Here is a 17,013-nt window from a genome sequence, read left to right as displayed (position 1 = left end):
TGGTTTTGACACGCGCAGCCCCGTAATTCAATTCAAGTTCAACACTTCTGCCACGACGCAATGTGCCGTGAGAAGCAATGACAATGCTAACCTCAGAGATTATGAGCAATGGCGCACATCTCAAGCAAACACGTCTCGCTGTGTGTTCTGCATACTACGCAGACAAACAGCAGTGGTGCACGCCACTCGGTCCCCCGTGGTCCCCCGACCTCGTGCTAAGTAGCGCAAAACCATAGCCGGTAAGCCTACGCCGAGGGCCAGGGCATTCTGTGAGAATAACAAGCGTTCAACGGCTTCTACAATCTCTCTCCGTGACCCAGAGGACGATGCCCGTAAATAATGCTGCATGTTGAAGAACATACCCGTCGACTCGAAACTTCTTGGGTTTATAAAGAGCGACTATACATGTAAATACACACAATTCGCCTATAGCTAGGGAGTGAGGTCATGCATAAATTCACTTTCTTGTGCAGTGCAGTTGCGTTTCTAGTTTTTGGTTCGGAAGTCTAGTCAGTCTCACTTCAGAAAACATTGCAGGCTGACTGACCATCTGACTGATCATCTTAAAAGTGCACAGCCTGCGCTATTTACTGGAGTGAGCTAGATGTGAGACGTCCTAATTGAAACTAAGCAATAGATAAAGGCAGAAACTATTAAGTCGCATGGTATACCTACAATCAGGTAAAGAGTAAACAAACTCAAGGGTATAGCAATATCAAGGAGTTATTACATCTTGACTTCCCGTACGTAACGGACGATAAACAAGGACGACAAATTGGAGTGAAGAGGAGACAAAGTTCACAGCGGTTCATGTGTCCCCTCTTCTCCTTTTAATTGCTTTTTTCATTGTGAGCCAGGCATATAGCCAGGCATATATGAAGTCGAGATATGCCAGCGCATGCCTGTTATCATAACAGGGAATCCGCAAATTCCGACAATGCAATAAAGATTCCCCCCCAAAAAGTAAATATTCAGGCCAACTACAAACATCGCATATGTGACAATATATTTTTTACAAAACAGAAAAAAAACGGAAAATCTCGCAGTGATTAGGTGAAAGCTCACCACGAGTTCCAGCAAATCCCTACGGAAAAATTTTACTCAGAAATGTCCGCTTCAACGGTGAGTTGCGTCATACGTTGAACTTGCTCGAGGCACGTCGTTGGAAAAATTGCCCCAGGGCAGCCAGGATTCCAGATCAGCGATTGCACAGCCGATTTTATGGAAGCCTATAACATCCGAACGAGCAGCCAGGACGTCCTTGTACTGCTTGAAAAGTAAGAGAATATCTTCGAAAATTACTCCGCCAACGTTAGAATAATGGCGGAGTGCTTGGCCTTGCGGAACTGAAACTGAAGCCGATGACAGCGGAATTCTCGAAGCCACGATCGGAGCCAGCCGCGCAAAAGCTGTGGGTGAACTCGAAGCGAGACACGTCGGCCTTGCGCCGAACCGCACTGGTGGAACAGGGGCTGAGACTGCGCGGTGCTCCTGCGATGGTCAGGCGGTGGGCGGAGGCTTCGACAACACGGGGCCGGTGTAAAGATCGCCTGGGATGACACGCTGTGCCAGCTGCGAGTTCGCTCCTGTGGGTCATCGTCTTGGTTGCTGGTGCTGGAGCGAGAAGAGACGCCGTCGCTGCGTCTCCCGATCCACGACCAACACGACCTGGGAGGCCTCTTCTCGTGCGATTTCCGCTGAAACATTAGGATTTTGCACTGAATCAGAACGTCTGCGTCACTGTTGCTAGATAGTTCTTCGCAGTTTGTTCGTTCTTTTGTGTAATATTTCTCTTTCCCATAATTAATTTCCATACTGAACGCTCAAATAAGATGTAAGTAACAAAACATCAAACAATTTATTTTCTATTAATTATTCTTTTATTTAAAGGCTAATCGAATAAGATTCATTTGTCCCGAGGCACTTATACAAAAAAATTGTCCTTAAACTACAAGTGTTGACAAGAGCAAATGTCACCCAATCGGGATTGTCCACGTTTTACGAAGCAGAAACAACCTGCCAGTGCCAAACAACCATGTTACAAACAAAAGGTCTCTGCTTCTTTCCGCTGCCAATTACAGTCAATAAAGCAAGGCTGCCACAATGAGAACACGTCCACACGAGGTGAGCGCAGTTTCACTTCTGTTCTCTTTTTGTTTGTCCTTCTGCCGTGCATGAAAAAGATTTGAGCAAGTTTCAACATGCCCGCTGAACAGGTAAAAGGAGCCTGCGCACCCAATGTACCAAGGACACGCACGTTTCTATTGGAATTAGCACTACGTGAGAAGGAATATTCGATGTAGCCCTAAAATCGCTTCGCGCAACGATTGCCGCGCGCCACTTTAGTGTATACGGTGCCACAGAGATGAGGGCGACCTCTCGCCAAAGCATTGCATGAAGGATACTTTTAAACTATCTCTCTCAGAAATGTTAGGCTTTCGCTGATAGAAAACGTACGAATATTCACCTGTTTGCTGTTCCGTTGACAAAGACGCGCGGGTGAGGGTCTCGGGAACAACGGAACGGCGACACGTGGCAGCCGCCAGAAGGAAAGACCCCGAGATTCATGGCGCGTTTCGTCCACCCACGAGGACGTCGAGACCGAGGGCTGCCGTGCGCGGACACTGTCGCCGATCCCTGAGCTCGGCCACAGCCGTCGTCTTGTTGAGCGGCGGGGCGAAATCCGTGGCCAGTCGTCTTTGCATCCTGGTGCAAAGTAGTGGCGTCGGATTGCGGCCGTTGCATCATGATTGGCAGGAGGCGTCGCAAGAGTATACATCGACGGAAAAGAAGTTTCCGCTGGTCGCATCCTAGAAACGTCGCCGGATTATTCAGATATGAAGCACGGTGGGACGATGGCGTCTAGTTGCTGCCAAAGAATGCAGGCGCGTGCGCAATGCACGAGGCAGGCTGCTTTCTTCTTTTTCTTCCACTCACGCGCATAGAACGAATGCAAGGAAATATCTTCCGAAGACTACAGAGGATAATTGTAGTTATTATTATTATTATTATTATTATTATTATTATTATTATTATTATTATTATTATTATTATTATTATTATTATTTGCTGTGGGAACACATATGCATCGACACAGAGGGAAAGCTTGCGGAAGCAGGCTGGCCACAGCCGCCTGCTTCCGCAACAAGAATTAAGGAAAAAAAACAAGTTTACGGGAAAATTGTACCTGTTTCGGGGAAATTATTGAATTCTCCATAGGCTATTTTACTCATTTCATAATGTGAATATTTACGTGTTTTAGGAGACATTTCAATTTCCCTTAACACCATCCGCATCTTGGTCGATCCTTCGAAGGGATCGATAAGGGAGCGATAAGGGAGCGATAAGCGAAGGAAAACGTGAAGGAAGATGATAGACCGCACGGACTAAAACAAAACAACGGCAAATTATCGAGTGTCCCCGCAGAAAAATAACAGCCATGAAGGAGCAGAAGAACAAACAAAACAAGAAAACTGGCTTGTGGCACCAATTAGAGAAACATAATAAATCACACGAAAACAAGGATAGTAAAATTTCGCCCCTCCGAAAGAAAAAAAAATGCTTTAGAGCTAGGAAAACTAAGTCAGTTTCTTGTAGGAAATAGGCAGGTTGACATGGAGTCTAGTGGCGTCGAAAAGCAAAACCATTCTGTGTGGTCGTACTTGTCGCACAGTTTACGACACGCGAAAGGACAGGATGTACGGAAAACGGCACCGGTGTCGGTGTGCATTGCAGGTTGCGGTTTTCGCAATTGAATTGAACATTGCGGTTTATAAGAGCGTGCGCCACCACAGTCGATGTTGAGTCGTTAAAATGTGTTACATCAATACTCACGTTGAAGAATGACGACAAAGTGTTCCTATAATATTTCACCAACTGTCGAAACTTGCAAAAAAAAATTAAAAATAAATTACAGTACCCGGCGCATCTGTGAGACATATCGTTGGTGGCATTGGAAGTACACCAGTCTCCTCGTTATCGCTAAGCTGGATTAGATATTTAAATGCGGAGTGACAATTTTTAAGTTTAAGGATCTTTTTTAATATCGCTGGTGGCAGGCAGCATAATTCTTGTATAATTCTAGGAACAAAAGCCCGAATAACACTTGAGAGGGGGAAGTGATTCCACTGTCAGCGTGCTTTGGAATAATAAGGGTCAACAGTGTTTCTCCGTGCTATACAAATAACGTATATTTGCTTGCTACACTTGAGTGATTAGTTAAACGTCCACGTCGCTTGTTGGGCTAGTTGGTACATAGTTATAGTCGCAGAACGCCAGCAGACTTGAAAAAGGAGAAAGTGGAGTGGTGAAGATAGACAAAGCGAGAGGATGGTACCTGGACAAACAACTGATCTTTATTCTTGCACGCAATTTCCCCTACCCGCACTGAACACGCGCGAGTCACAACATATCATATTAACGGTAATCACATTATCTATGCACTGCAACACTGTTCAAGATATTGAAGTTCTTTCTTGGTTAGGGCTACCGATGTCGCGCATAGGCACTTTTTGTGTCCAAGTGTAGAAATGCGATATGCTCCCGTCAACTCTCTCTTCTGCTGCGTCCTGGCATTTCCACCGACATACATGTTGCTGAAGATGGGAGTGCATCCGTACCGCTTGCAACGTTGCGGAAGGTTGCCGCCCAAGCCTGTAGCCACACCGGACACGAGGGGCAGGTGACGTTCTCCCCATTTCCGTTTGCCGCTACGGTTACGTAAAGCTATAAGCACGCCAAATATTTTCCGAAGTCGGCAAGCAATTTGTTCGTGGCTGAGTTAGAAGTACAACGTCTACCTCTGTCCAAAACTGCATGTAGTCAAAACAAAATGTGAACAAAAGCACGGAAGAGAAATCACTGGAACACGTCACGGCTTAATATCCTCCTCATTTGGCTTTGATTCGCACGCTCAGTGCGCCCGATCTCACTGCGACATAGGAAAAAAAACGGCCCCCTAGCTGCATATCATTGAGTGTATAAATCGAAAAGTAGGGACTAAGGTACCGTTTTTTTTTTCGAACGTGCGTCCTCAACCTACGGACCAGCCTCTTCGTTCCTCTTAGACCAATGGATCCCGGCTGACATTGGCTGACACACACACACACACACACACACACACACACACACACACACACACACACACACACACACACACACACACACACACACACGCACGCACGCACGCACGCACGCACGCACGCACGCACGCACGCACGCACGCACGCACGCGCGCGCGCGCGCGCGCGCGCGTGCGTGCGTGCGTGCGTGCGTGCGTGCGTGCGTGCGTGCGTGCGTGTGTGTGTGTGTGTGTGTGTGTGTGTGTGTGTGTGTGTGTGTGTGTGTGTGTGTGTGTGTGTGTGTGTGTGTGTGTGTGTGTGTGTGTGTGTGTGTGTGTGTGTGTGTGTGTGTGTGTGTGTGTGTGTGTGTGTGTGTGTGTGTGTGTGTGTGTGTGTGTGTGTGTGTGTGTGTGTGTGTGTGTGTGTGTGTGTGTGTGTGTGTGTGTGTGTGTGTGTGTGTGTGTGTGTGTGTGTGTGTGTGTGTGTGTGTGTGTGTGTGTGTGTGTGTGTGTGTGTGTGTGTGTGTGTGTGTGTGTGTGTGTGTGTGTGTGTGTGTGTGTGTGTGTGTGTGTGTGTGTGTGTGTGTGTGTGTGTGTGTGTGTGTGTGTGTGTGTGTGTGTGTGTGTGTGTGTGTGTGTGTGTGTGTGTGTGTGTGTGTGTGTGTGTGTGTGTGTGTGTGTGTGTGTGTGTGTGTGTGTGTGTGTGTGTGTGTGTGTGTGTGTGTGTGTGTGTGTGTGTGTGTGTGTGTGTGTGGAGTAAAATAAACAAGAAACGTACCTCATCAGTTCTGCCGGAAGTCTCTTTTCCGAAGGCGACACAGATGCACAAATAATTGTTTCTCCTGCGTTGGTCCACGGCGATCACGAAAGGGCACTGGAACTTCTTCGCGTACCAAGTTTTGTCTGGTGTCAGTGCATATTGCTTTACCCAAGCCTCGTCCCAGACCTGCTATTGCGGCGCTGGTCGGCGACAAAGACCATAGTACCGTTTGTGGGCCTTTGCGCATCAGTAGCCTTTCAGTGTAGCTCAGCGCGAATGTTTAGGCAGATGTTTTGTCTTGAAAGGGTACGTCCATCTGTTACATGTGTGACCAAGTTTTTGACGGTGGTCAGTCTTGGAATGTGCCGATAAAGAGCTTCAAAAGGTGAAGTTCCAATAGAAGATTGAACCGCCGCATTAAGTGCCTATGCAGCTGCTGCTTCGAGGTGGTCGTCCCAGTCCGTTTCATTTGGTTCCTTGTTCTTGTATTAAGGGATGCATGAGTCGAGCCCCTAGGGTCTGGTTGTATCTCTCAGTTATTCAGTTCGCTTGTGGATGCTATTCTAAAGTGTTCGAATTCGCGCTTTTTTATTTCTTTCAAAGTGTGCACGTTACAACTGCACACGAAAACTAAATTCTTTTCGTAAGCTTCTTTACTACTGCCCTGCAGTTTCAGGGACCTTCAATTCCAAGAGTTAGCAAAACTGTACGGGACGTGAAGTACCATAGCGCATGTAAAGTACGAATGCGCACGTATGCGGTAACGGACATAATTTATAAGGTAGTATGTGCAATTATGCCTGTTGTGAACCTACAACTACGGCATGTGCCCTTGAACTGTTTAAGGTGTTCTTGCTTGCTTATAAATGCATGATGTGGATGCTATAGACTCCTTCTGTGCCGTGCAAATACCTAAAAAAATAACCAGCTTTCACTTTTGTCCTGAAGTGTTCTCACGTTCATGGCTTTCCGCAATACACATTTTCACTATTTGATTAGTTCTCCCTGTTCCAGCTTTATATTTATATTGACTAGAAATGCGTTAACGTGCGCGCCTTGACCTTTTAAGTTGCATTGTCAGGAAATCCCTGAATGTCAAGTCATTCGTTCATGGGTAATTTTATATTGACTTAAACAGAGCCTTACAGACTCCGTAAATAACACTAAGCTTCCTAAAAGTAATCTTGTAACAAAGTGAGATAAGAAAATTACTGAATTGCTTAGCTATGAATTGGGCATTTTCAGTGACAAAATTACCCTGAAGTCGCGCAGATCGCGTTAAAGTGTATAAAAACGCATTAAATCCAATCTACATACTTTATAAAAAGCTAACCGGGCGCCGGCATGTCGGGCGTATGTATACCGTCGCTGGAAAGGTTGCGGAGTGGGATTTCGGGGGGTAGAGACACCCGTAGTTTCCCTCCCTTTAGCTCCTCGGAATGGTGAGAGTTGGACCATTCCCACTCCAGTAGTGGCTGATCTGATCCCCGACCTAGGTTACGCCCTGTACGCAGACTACATCACGCTCTGGGCCACCAAGGGCTCCCTAGCGCGAAAAGAGGCGACCCTTCAAGAGGCCGCGACGGCCGTGGAGAGATTTCCGGCAGCGAGCGGGATGCGTTGTGCGCCCGAAAAGTCCGAGGTGATCCGGGTGCACGGAGGGGGAATCTACAAGTCCCCCGGCCCTATCGACCTCTTTCTTGAGGGCCAGAAGATCACGGAAGGCAATAAGACTAGGATTCTGGGTTTTTGGATCCAGAGCAACCTGAAAGCTCCCCACACCATCCAAACCCTAAGGTCTGCCACCAACCAGCTCTCGCGGATTATAAAACGAATTACAAGAAGCCGCAAGGGCATGCGAGAAGAGGACACGCTTCGCCTCGTCCAGGCTCTGGTGATCAGCAGAATAGCGTATAGCATGCCGTATCACTGTCACTCGCTAAACAAACACGACCAAGAACAAGTCGATGCCATCATCAGAGGCGCGTACAAGACGGCCCTGGGTCTCCCTGTCACCACCTCAAACGAGAAGTTAGCGGCCCTCGGGATCCACAACACCTTCGCTGAGCTGTTGGACGCGGTTATGGCTTCGCAAAAGACCAGACTACAGAAGACGGAGGCGGGCAGAGCCATCCTCCACCGGACCGGAACGGCAACGGAGCTCCGTGCCCTCGATGGGCAACGATCACTCCCGCCTGAGGTCAGAGGCAAGATCAAGGCGAACCCGATACCGAAGCACATGAACCATGAACTCCATGAAGGACGACGAAAGGCTCGCGTCGACAGACAGCGCCGACAATTCAAGGGTGACCCGTACGTAACGTACGTGGACGTGGCGGCGTATACCCTGTAGGGGGCCTCTTCGCGGTAGCCGCTGTGAACGGGAGAGACAACTCCTTGACCCTCGCGGCCTCCGTAAGGGCAGAGACCGCAGCTGCGGCTGAGACCATAGCCGCGGCGCTGGTAATAAAGCAAGAAGACAGGGTAGGCAGGGAAGTATGTCGTTACCGACTCGCAACAGGCCTGCCGTAACTTTACAAACGGACGAACACCGCTGCTGGCGGCTCAGATCCTAGGCCCGAGGCTGCAAGAATACCATCAAATCACGTGGATGCCGGACCACGCGGGTCTGGAGGGGAACGAAAGGGCGAACGCCCTAGCTCGAGCGCTAATCAACCGAGCGGGGCAAGACGAATCGTCTCATCAATCCCCATCCTTTATACCTTCATGCCCCTGCCGTCCAATTACTGCGACCGACTCGAGATCCAGCAACTCAACCGCAGGATTTATCCTCCGCCTCACAGAAAGCTCAGCACTGAAGATGCCGTAGCTCTCCGACTTATTCAAACACATTTCCAAACCTACACAGATACAGTAAAATGTTCCCACATACATATCGCGGCATCTGCCCCTGGTGCGGCGACACACGCCCTACACTCTTCCACATCTCGTGGGGGTGCGGGAGAAAACCTCAACACTTAAAGACGCCTAGCACGTCATTAGAGCGGTGGGAGGTACAGCTGACCGGCGATACCCTGGCGGAACAAGAAGCTCTCGTCCAGCAAGTACGTCGAGCAGCCATAGCCAGTGGAGTCCTGGAATGAGGACACCACCCACTCGACCTCAAGAGCAACCACCTCGATAGTTTGAATCGCGAGACATTTCGGTGCACATGGCGACGGGCGGCTCTCGCGCTTGCCGGAGTGAACACCAGTCGCTGTGGCCGTGAGTCGCTCCTTCGCCGCCAGTCGCGGGTTGTCGCGCTACCTCTGTCAATCACCAGCGTCAATGAGTCCATATAATATGCAGTTTTTAAAAGAAGTCTTTTCTCAATTTTGACTTAGGCAAAAATCTTTCCGCCCATGTGCGGTGAAGACATTAGCCAACAACAGGCTGCAGCCGGTCAATGCTAACCTCCCTGTATTTTTTCTGCCTTAGCATGAGCCCTTAAAAAGAAGAACTGCGCGAATACTCAAATAGTAGAGCACAATTCACTTTTGAAGTCCCTTGCTTCCGGTGACTTTAGGAGTGTAGAACACCGTGTTACTTATAATTACCGCTGTAAAGGTAGCCACATATAGGTGGATGCTGCAAGAGCCGGTATTGAATAAAAACGAAGAAATGTACTAAATTGGCAAAAAAAATGCCAAATTTATCGACTTTGTACTCGCTTAAAGTAAAAATTTAGCGTCCCAGGACTACATGCCCATACTATTTCAAGTCCATTCCTGAATCTCGGGCAGCTACTCAATTCCCGTTGCATTTGCCCGGGTGTTTGAAAAAGTGAAATGACATGACGAAGAATAATCTATGTCTCAAACGCACACATTTTATACGCCACTCGTCACACAAAACAGTGAAAGGTGGTCACTGCGCGGGCAAATTATACTATGCAAGAAATCGACTTCAACATTACGTTCACGTTTTGCGTGAAAACGTCGCTACAGTTTACTCACGCAACCGTATGTACGGTGCAACCTCCAAGCCCGTGTTCAAGGGAGGCTTCACCACAATTTCGTTACAATGAAATCGCGGATAAAGACGCTTCGGTATACTGACGAAACGTAAGACGAGTCGTTAAAACCACGATTTCGTTACGTTGAAGTTCGCAACGTCAATGTTTAACCAGTGTATCTGGTGCATGCGCCCTGTAATTTAACAGCACACTGCACACTACCTGATAAGTATTGCCATCAACTCTGAAGTATAAACATGTGCAATGTTTGCAACAATTCAGTCACTTCAATAAAATATACACATAGCTGTAAGAATTGTACGTGTGCATTCAATTACTCCATCACCAACACTACAACCAGCAAGATCGAATCCACATTGCAGCTGCAACCTTTCTTGCCAGTATTTGTATTAACAATGTATTTATTCTCTCAATGCAAGGCCAGCACAAGCATAGATTGACGAAACACACTGTACACTTCAAATATATACATTTCTAAGCTACGTCTTCCAAGCAGATAAAGTGCTCAGGTAGAAACAGTCAGCATTACCTACTACACAGGATATAAACACAAAACCTAAGAAAAACTGCACTTAAAGCAAGAATTAGTGTTTCACAACGCACAAAACAAAATTAAATTGACATGAGAATGCAAATAACAATGACCTTAATGCACTGAAATCGAAGTTTAAGTCCATGAAGAATTTTTGATACATAACAAAACACAGCTACTAGTGCAGTGGAACCTCAATATAACGAACAGGGATATAACGAATTATCATATATAACGAAGTAAATGTAAACATTTGCTTGACCATGCTTTGTTTCAATTAGAAATTCTATGCAATACCGAAACAAAAAAATGTGGCAACCAAGACGGTATCAGTTATAGCGAAGCAGATGTTTTGTTTGCAGGTGCCTCAAAATACATGTTCTGGTAGCAAAAATATCAAATACAGTCGCCGACCTATTTTTAGACTTGCGCGATTATTCGGACTTTCCTGCGACGCCTCCATCCTACCTTTGGCACTAGAAACGCTGCGCGGGGATATTTTCCGGCGTTTAAAGAATGCCCGCGAAATATGAAATAAAACCACGTGACTGCGGTCGTGCGCTATCGTATTGCAGTGCGATGAAACGCGCGTCGAGCCTATCGCTAACCAGGGACGATGGTGCTTCCTTTCCATCTGCCACCGTCAAAAATGCTGACGCACTGTGAAGCCGATGCCTAGAGCCGCCGCCGCTCACTTCGCCACGGACCGCGGGCACGGTTCTTTCGCACGAAGCGCGGTTGAAGAGCGCTGCAATACGGCAGCGCATAAGGGATCGGCACGATCCCTGTGATTTCGCGGCGATGCAGAGCGCCCGTATGTAGGTATTTTCGCCTTTAACCCGCACCAAAAACTAGAAAAATTTACCAGCAAAGTTAGGGGGCACAGTATATGCAAATTTCGCCTCGAGGTGTGGCTTCACAGCAGCGCCGCGAGACCACACCTTTTCTTTACGGGTGTTGTAATTGGGGGTGCGTTGTATAAGAGGACGCGGGCCATACGCGAAAAAATACGGTATTGCTGTTCCCGTGCTTCGTATCGGCACGGCAATAAGCCTACGGGCCATCAAAATCTGCGAGAGACTCTGCTGGCCCGTCAGAGGCACCCCACTCCGCTTGTGTTTCTTTTGCAAAAACAAGAGCGGTACTTTTTTTGGCCAATATATGCGTGTACTCTTATAACGAATATCAGATATAACGAAGACATTTTCGTGTCCGATGCGACTTCCTTAGTACGAGGTTCGACTGTACTTCACACATGCAATGCTGTCTATGAACATTTCATAAAAAGCTATACACATATTTTGCAGCAGTGGTTTCGAATAGGGCATTCCAGAGCACATTATTGGTGGGGAAGTCCTTTGGTTTGGGGGCTGACCCCCTTTCAATCATTGAGCTACCACAATGGTGTTGCATCTGGCCAGAAAGCATGCTTGTACCTATTTTACTGGTGGGTTCCCGATCGGTCTTTCACAGAGGTGGTAGATGCTTTACTACAAGGCCATCTGTGGTTAGAAAAGAGGTGCCCAGAGACAATGCCAAGGAATCTCTATACGGCTGCAGTTTCAAAATGAGAACCCTCACAAGCAGCTAAGCCCCAAGCTAGGGGACATCTCTATTAATTAAAAAAACTAGTAGTGGGTTCCTGGCAACAGCAGAACTCAAAACCAGTACCTTCGCCCAGGCTAAGGGATGCTCTGTATGTCAACTCCAACAACCTAATTTATGAACTGAATACAGAATGATGGGTGAGACTTTCTGCTCAGATACATGGCAAGCAACCACTAAATAACAATATGCATTGTGCTCTAAAGACAAAGGAGATTTGTATATTTAGAAACCACACGTGCATATGACATGTTTTCTACAAATTTAACATGCTGTTTAAATAGTCAAGATATGGCGCCCTAATAAATAAAAAAGGAGTTTGAACATCAACTATGTAAAATTGAGCAGCTTGCATTATGCAGTTTCTTTTCATCTTCTTAATTACACTCTAGCTACACGAATGAGAAAACAAAATGCTTCAACACCAGTGGTTGAATTCCTTGTCGTAATATTAACTAATGCTTTATTCCGATTCCAACCACGAAAACAAGTGAAACAGTCAAAGAAAGCTACAAGAAAGTGATCCAAATCTGCCAAGGGAATGAAGAATAAAATGGAGTAACAGCTTTGCAATGCACAGATAAGAGAGCACTAAGACTTCACTTAAAGGGGTCCTGAACCACCTCCCAGGTTAGGTGAAAAAACATAGTCTGTACATAGTATACACTGCTGTGAATATCTCAGCCAAGTTTTGCAGTCGTGCACGGTGTGTGGACCTCGCAAGCGAAGCACAATGTCACCTTTCTCTCAAACACACTCTTTTCAACAGAAGCCTGGTCCTCACTCTTTTCTGGATGCTATTCTCATATGCCGCTGCTATTGGCAAATAGTTTACATCAATCAAGAAGGGCGTTTGGATCAGTACACTTCTTCCTACTGTTGCTAGGTATATTTATTGACACAGTTTAATAAACAGGGTGAATGAAGCAAAAATCGGCTTTTAAGTTTTGATAATAATTATGCACTTCCAGAAGAAGCTGACAATCATCTGCACATGCTCGGCTGCAGCCGCCCACGTAAGCATTAAACTTTCGCCACCCTGCTTATTGGTGTCACAGCCATCAGGTCTCACTAATTTTGACTAGTTTTGAACACTCAACTAGCCTTGAATCACACAAAACTTAAGGTCAGACGACATGCATGCTTGGCAGCGTGCGCTAACTCCTGGCCGCTCCTCATTGGATGCCTTGGCAGATCGTATTGAGCTATTGATAGTGCTTCAAAATGTGCGAGTTGGATGTGGCCACAATCTGTTGGTCAAGCTGGTGCAGGACAAAGCCAGTCCATACCATGTAGCACAGCCAGACTCGATCATATGAACATGAGCCTGCACTCAAGCCCTGTCATGCACAAAGAAAATGTGCACCCACACTACAGCTAGATGTACAGTCGAACCCGGCTATATCGAACTCGCAAAAAAACGCCTATCAGTTTGATTAGAGCATAATTCGATATAAGCCTGCTAAATGTTTGGATGTCATAAAGGCACATATTATTTATAAAACCACTTTATTGATGAAACTAGCTTAGTTTCGCACGAAATAGTCCTGCATTTTCTTCTGCTTGGGCAATTTCGCTGGCTGCGACGCGCGCACTTCTCCACATTGTCTAAGGAGTCGGAGCAGAAGAGGCTGCAACCTTCCGCATTTGCGCAGAAGCACCGGACTAGTGCGAGCACACCAATCACTACGGAGGATGTGGGCCAAGGACCGTCGTTGGTTTCCTCATTGTGCCCACTTTCATTTGTGCTCGGTATGATGTCAGCAATGTAGTCTCCGTTTTCAGGCTCTCCCGTGGTCACGACACCATCATTTGCACTCACAAACTCGTCCACCGTTGATTCCTCAACAGCTTCCGGAAATTCTGACAGCTCACTCCAAACTTCGGACACACCGGAAATGACTTCATCGCATTCATCAGAATTTACAGTCATGAGGAAGTTGCACGGCTGAAGCAATTTCGGAAGCAACTCCTCGTACACGGCTGTGCGTACACGTCGGGCGCCACGGGCACCGGGTCGCGAGTTTAGCCGCTTTAGCCCTAATCCCCCCCTTATTCCTCAAGATAGTGCTCCTTGAAATCTTGGACGCTGCGGGGACATCCTACTTTTCACCGCGTTCAACCCGATTTATGATTTTGAGCTTTATAACGAAAGGCGAATTCTGCCGCTTCATCACGGCAACACTGCGGGAGAAGGCCCACAAGGCGCATACACAATGAACCAGAAAAGCAGTGAGACAAATCGCACTTTCGCCATCTTGCCCAATGAGGGCACAAGGCCCTCTGATTGGCTGTTTGTGCAAGCGCTGCGGGCAGGCCAGGATCATTTTTTGCAGATAATTTTTGCAGGCAGCATGGTCACGGTAGGGAGAGCGGTTGGATGGAGCCACACCACCGGGTTTTCCCACCACCGCGAGGGAAAACCAACTTCCAGGGCACTTTCTGCCGCTTGACGTTCGATATATTGGGAGTCGCTGCTATTTTTATTCGATGTAAGCATAATTTTTGCTATATATACTCACTGTAACCATACCGCGTCCAGAAATTGTTCAATATATAGAATAATTCTATGTAAACGGGTTAATACTGCGGCTGCCGCGAGGTGCTGCAACGACTCCGCTGGCTGAGCGCACTGTGGCTCGCTGAGGACAACCGCCTTTGGCGCATTGTAGGCACCAAAATCAGAAGTAGTGGCATCTACATGAACATCCAAAATTAAATTTGAACTGTGCGCCATGGTGACATTCAGTCGGAGGGGCATTGTGGCCACCCTACTCCACTGGAGTCTTGGCAGTGCAAGGCATTGAAGAAGGAGTGGAAGCAGTGCGAACGGGATGTTTGATGGCCAATAACTCCGTTAATGCTGAACAAACTGAAGTATTCTTAGTGGCAAAGTACTTCTAAAATTGCCTATTTTATCTTCAAATTTATTTCGCGACTTCTATAAAAAGTGGTTCAGGGCCCGTTTATAGAGCCCCAGAACCACCCTGAGCTCGAAAATTAGTTACATAGCACCTGATGTGTATTAGTCCACAATGAACATCTAGCCGAAATAATTTTTTAAAATTTTATTTTTAGTAATAGCACAGTTACAGGCGTTTGATGAATGAATACACGGTCCCACCATGGTTTATTTCTCTCACCTTCACTGCCCTCCCCACACTACTGCTCACCCTCAGCACTGCCCTCCTCTCCCCACTGGCACTCTTTTCTCCTCACTGCATACTGTCACCAACTCCATGCACTGCAGTGAAGGCTAGGGATAGCGTCAACACATCAAAAGAAAGGCCTCCCCATTGTCCATGCCCAATCGTCCTCAGCGTATTGGCGATTGAATGGAAGCTTCATAGACGGTTGAGTGGAGCACAATGGGCGAGCCCCCTTCCATTCTCAGAACAGACAACAGCTCTCGTCATGTTGGCACTATCGTCCATCATCGGCCAACCAATCGAAAGCTTTTATCCTGGTAACGTCACACATGGCACCCTACTGCTGTCATGACTGGAAAAACCTGAGGTGGGGAGCATGGGATTGTTATTTATCTTTGTGCCTTCCTTGTGGTGTGTAGCTTTGCCATTTTTGAGAAAGATGATCATTATGGTACAGTGTACATGATGTGTATGTTCAACTAAAGAACAAAAAAACGGTAAGCAGTGGTTCAGGGGCCCTTTGAGCATGGTGAGGAATGCTAATAGTTGGCTTTGGCTTGGAGACATTGTAATGAATAGGTAAAAAATTCACTGACAATTACGATACTCCCTAGTGCAAAATTTGAGCGCAGCTCCAGACGTGTTTTCATTTCATGATATTTTGAGGCAAAGAATTTGAGATAAACATGTAGCAGAGTTGGCAATCGTCAAAAATCCGATCTGTGAGTCAAGCACGTAGGCTTTTATACATGACTCCTTGGAGGTTCCAGTGTAATCGCTGGTGCTGCATGGCTTACAAAAAGTACTACACAAATCACGTCTTATATACAATCAGATTACAAAGCAATAGCAAACCATGACAACCGAAACAAGTGCGAATGAGACCAAACCAAGCAAACCAAACAAGCGCAAGCAAGAGCTGACGTGAGCAGACGATAGTAACAAACCAGCGGACTGGCTGAGACCAGTTATGAGTACACATCGAGTGGTTGGGCAGGTCTGCATGACAGCAGCTTCCCGCATGCACGTCACAGAAGGGGCCACTCTCATTGGTCTCCGCCATTCACGGCTCACATCTTTCATATTTCGCTCCGCATTTGCTCTTTCATCTTTCGCTGTGTTCGTTTGCTCATTTATGCTGCAGACTCTCACCGAGGAATGGGAGGCCTAAGAGCTGCGCTCTAAAACAGTTGCTTACACGAGGTGTACTCAGAACTACACTGCTATAAAACGGAGTCATCTCAAATAGCACACACTGCAGTGCAACACCACTTCTAAGTGTTTAAACATCTGGCTACTGTTTGCGACTGTACATAGCAGCTGTATCTTAATGTAGTAGTTGCAGTCTCAATATTACAGCAACACCGTCCATACAGCAGCCCAGAAGGGAAATGCCCAAATTCAGACAAGTCACTGTGGGCGCTTCGCTAGGTGCGGGTTGTACTGGGAATTGTAGCCTCGTCGTCTGTCATCCAGGACAACATCAGGCGACACCTCTCGGACTGGCAGCTCACCCCGAGCTCTTCGAAGGACATCCTCAGCCCTTGCCCGTTCTGCCTTCTCACGAGCCAACCTTTCAGCTCGTAGTTGTTCTAGCGGCTTCTCCAGGCGTTTCACCTTCTTTGAATGTAGCTCTGTCTGCTGTGCAAGTTGCTAGAATTATTGATAGAGTCAGTTTTAGTTTCATTCTACCATCAAACACACTGCGTTATCCATGCTACAGTACAACAACCTGCTATCTCTGTGGCCAATGTCAGCAAACACTTATGTTTTTACGTTACTCTTTGTAAGGCACATGATCATCTTGTGATCTTCATAGTGCAGGATGGATACAACTACTGCAGAAATACAAAATATGACACCACTGCCAGTCTGAAGCACATGAAAAGAAAATTCCCTTCATCCCCTTCACCAAATTACAAAAGTCTATAT

The 17,013-nt window shown here is 46.9% G+C and overlaps 1 protein-coding gene across 2 annotated transcripts in view; it reads right to left on the bottom strand.

The window, feature by feature from the left end:
* Positions 1 to 989: 989 nt before the first annotated feature.
* Positions 990 to 17,013, bottom strand: part of LOC139054078 (leukocyte receptor cluster member 1 homolog) — a 31,241-nt gene continuing 15,217 nt past the window's right edge. Inside the window, exons 7-8 of one of the 2 annotated variants that reach the window (XM_070530599.1) lie at positions 2,468 to 2,706; positions 990 to 1,697 (exon numbers count right to left, since the gene is read on the bottom strand). In XM_070530599.1, the coding sequence (XP_070386700.1) occupies positions 1,313 to 1,697; positions 2,468 to 2,706 (624 nt within the window). In that variant the 3' untranslated portion in view covers positions 990 to 1,312. Of the gene's footprint in view, positions 1,698 to 2,467; positions 2,707 to 14,985; positions 16,735 to 17,013 lie in introns of those variants that run through there. The other variant, XM_070530600.1, reaches the window with a different exon arrangement.

Source organism: Dermacentor albipictus, chromosome 1 (genome assembly GCF_038994185.2).
Source record: "Dermacentor albipictus isolate Rhodes 1998 colony chromosome 1, USDA_Dalb.pri_finalv2, whole genome shotgun sequence".
NCBI lineage: Eukaryota > Metazoa > Arthropoda > Arachnida > Ixodida > Ixodidae > Dermacentor > Dermacentor albipictus.
The sequence above is the reverse complement of the archived record's forward strand: the minus strand, read 5'-3'. Positions and strand labels throughout refer to the sequence as shown.